General features: G+C 41.1%; 1 protein-coding gene across 1 annotated transcript in view; it reads right to left on the bottom strand.

The window, feature by feature from the left end:
* PDZD2 (PDZ domain containing 2) overlaps positions 1-2306 on the bottom strand; it is a 117387-nt gene that overhangs the window by 63928 nt on the left and 51153 nt on the right. Inside the window, exon 5 of the mRNA XM_008572759.1 lies at positions 848-959. Coding sequence (XP_008570981.1) covers positions 848-959 — 112 coding nt within the window. The remainder of the gene's footprint in view (positions 1-847; positions 960-2306) is intronic.

Here is a 2306-nt window from a genome sequence, read left to right as displayed (position 1 = left end):
AAAAAAAAAACTCTTCCTTTTCCTGCTATACCAGATGTCCGTCGTGGGTGGGTGGCCAGGGCTGACTTCTCAATAGGTCAGCAGGCACAGTGCCGAGGGCCCATGCCACTTTCAGGGACCCACAAAAATGTTTTAATTTTAATTTCTTTTTAAATGCAGAAAATAAACATAATAGTAATGAATAAATAATAATGAATCCAGCTTGTATCTCTCTACGAACATGGCCCTAAAATATGTTTTACTATTTCTCTTTGTAAGAGAGGGCCCATCAAGGCAAAGGTGACTGGGACCCGGGAAAGTCAGAGTGTGTCACCTGTATATAGCCTCTGTTTTCAACACTGACTTTCTCAGGGCACAGGCCAGCTACTATAAGGAAATGCCAGGAGATATAGAATCTATTTACTCCAAAAGCTGTAATTCTATCCTATTTTTTTCCTACTTATTTGAGATGCAGATCTGGTATTAGATAAATGGTCCTTTGCCACTTATTCTGGGAAGAGGTGTGTTTGCTGGAAAGTTAGACCATCAGGGATATTCCACACACTGAAAGCGTCACCTGAAATCCTATAAAAATAAATGAACCAAACACATAGGAGATTTAAGTTGCATCAGAGACACACAGAGAGGTTGATATTCACTTTGTTATGACTCAGATAAAAATATTCACATGGGCAGCTGGGCTGAATGCATTTGTTATGCCTGAGACATGTACTGTATTTAAGGAAAAAAACAATACTGAGGTTTTCAGGAAAAAAGAGTTCATCCCGTTAATGGCTTTATCTCCTCATTCCTGAGGCTGGAAGCTCAAATTCAAGCAGGCGGTGCCAGGCAAAGAGTCCCCACTTACCTGAAAGACGACTCTTGAGCTTCACCTTACTGCTGCCCTGTTTGGGACTTTCCAAGTTCCCCTTGGGTTCCTCAGAGCCACATACATCTTGGGGCTCATCTGTCCCAGGCATCTGAAATACAGAAAGAACAGAGCTGATGGGAGAGGCTAGACCTGCAATGACTTGTGCTATCCCCTCCAAGAAGTTATCTCAAGGCTCAAGGAGCAGCAATACAGGTGTCACGTGAAGAGAAAGGCTCCTGGGATCAAAGGCCAGCCCTTCAGATAACCTGCAACCAGACAGCCTACGCTGGCAAGCTCCACAGCACGCCCCTCCCTGCACCGCACAGAACCAGGGAAGTTCCAAACCAGAAGGGGCCCCCAGGGCTATTTCATCTCTCATTCTACATTGGAGGAAGCTTGTTGGCCAAGGTCACCAACATGGTCACACAGTGGTCAATAGCAAAGCCACAATTAGAGTCTAGGCCTCTTGACTTGTGGGCTGGTGCTTTTTCCTACAATGCAAGTTGCAACAAATATTAAACCAGAAATTTAAACGCAATTCTAAGCTTTCTAAAGTACAGTAAAAGGGCCAGCCCATGGCTCACTCGGGAGAGTATGGTGCTAATAACACCAAGGCCACGGGTTCGGATCCTATATAGAGATGGATGGTTATTTAGCTCACTGGCTGAGCGTGGTGCTGACAACACCAAGCCAAGGGTTAAGATCCCCTTACTGGTCATCTTTTTAAAAAAATAAAAAAATAATAAAGTACAGTAAAACTTTGATTTTTGTGGCAACCAAATAAATATATCCCTCAGTCGACCAGATATTCTGTGTGCTACACTCCCGAGTACTGATTCAACACCTCCCAGAACCAAGCATTGGCCAGGCTATGTGGGGCGTTGACCCACACATCCGTAGGTTGTATGTCTATGGTATCAGTCTCAAGAGGTGGTACAGAAAGGATGGTCCCAGAGCTCATCAGGTCCTCCATTCTAGCAAAGCCAAACATGCTTAAAAAATCAAACTATGTTTATTAGAGGAAAAGGAGACACATGCATTTGAGAATGCTTATAAAAAATTTTGAGGAAAATTTACATGTACAAAACTTATGAGATGCCTCAAACAATAAGCCTTCCCATGTGAAATTCTATCTTCTTTTAAGGTTCTGGAGGGAAAAAGTCTCAGATTAAAGTAGATAAGATTCTCACTAGGGAATATATACTTACTTTAAAAAGACACAAGCTGTACTTTGACACTTAGCGGTCATTGAAAATTATAATGGCAAACCCCCCTGAATTTTAACAGGTTATAAAAATTACATATTATATATAAAATTCTCTATATAAAAATGTATAAAGTAAGCAATTACAATAATTCCTCAGGTAATCCTATTTTTAAGAGGTAATTATTTATATCTATATTTTATACAAGTATGGAATGTTTAAGATTTGGAAGATTCCCTCTTCTTCCTCAA

This window comes from Galeopterus variegatus, unplaced genomic scaffold (genome assembly GCF_000696425.1).
Source record: "Galeopterus variegatus unplaced genomic scaffold, G_variegatus-3.0.2 Scaffold830, whole genome shotgun sequence".
NCBI classification, from domain to species: Eukaryota; Metazoa; Chordata; class Mammalia; order Dermoptera; family Cynocephalidae; genus Galeopterus; species Galeopterus variegatus.
Note: the sequence above shows the minus strand (reverse complement) of the source record. Positions and strands in the feature narration are given on the sequence as shown.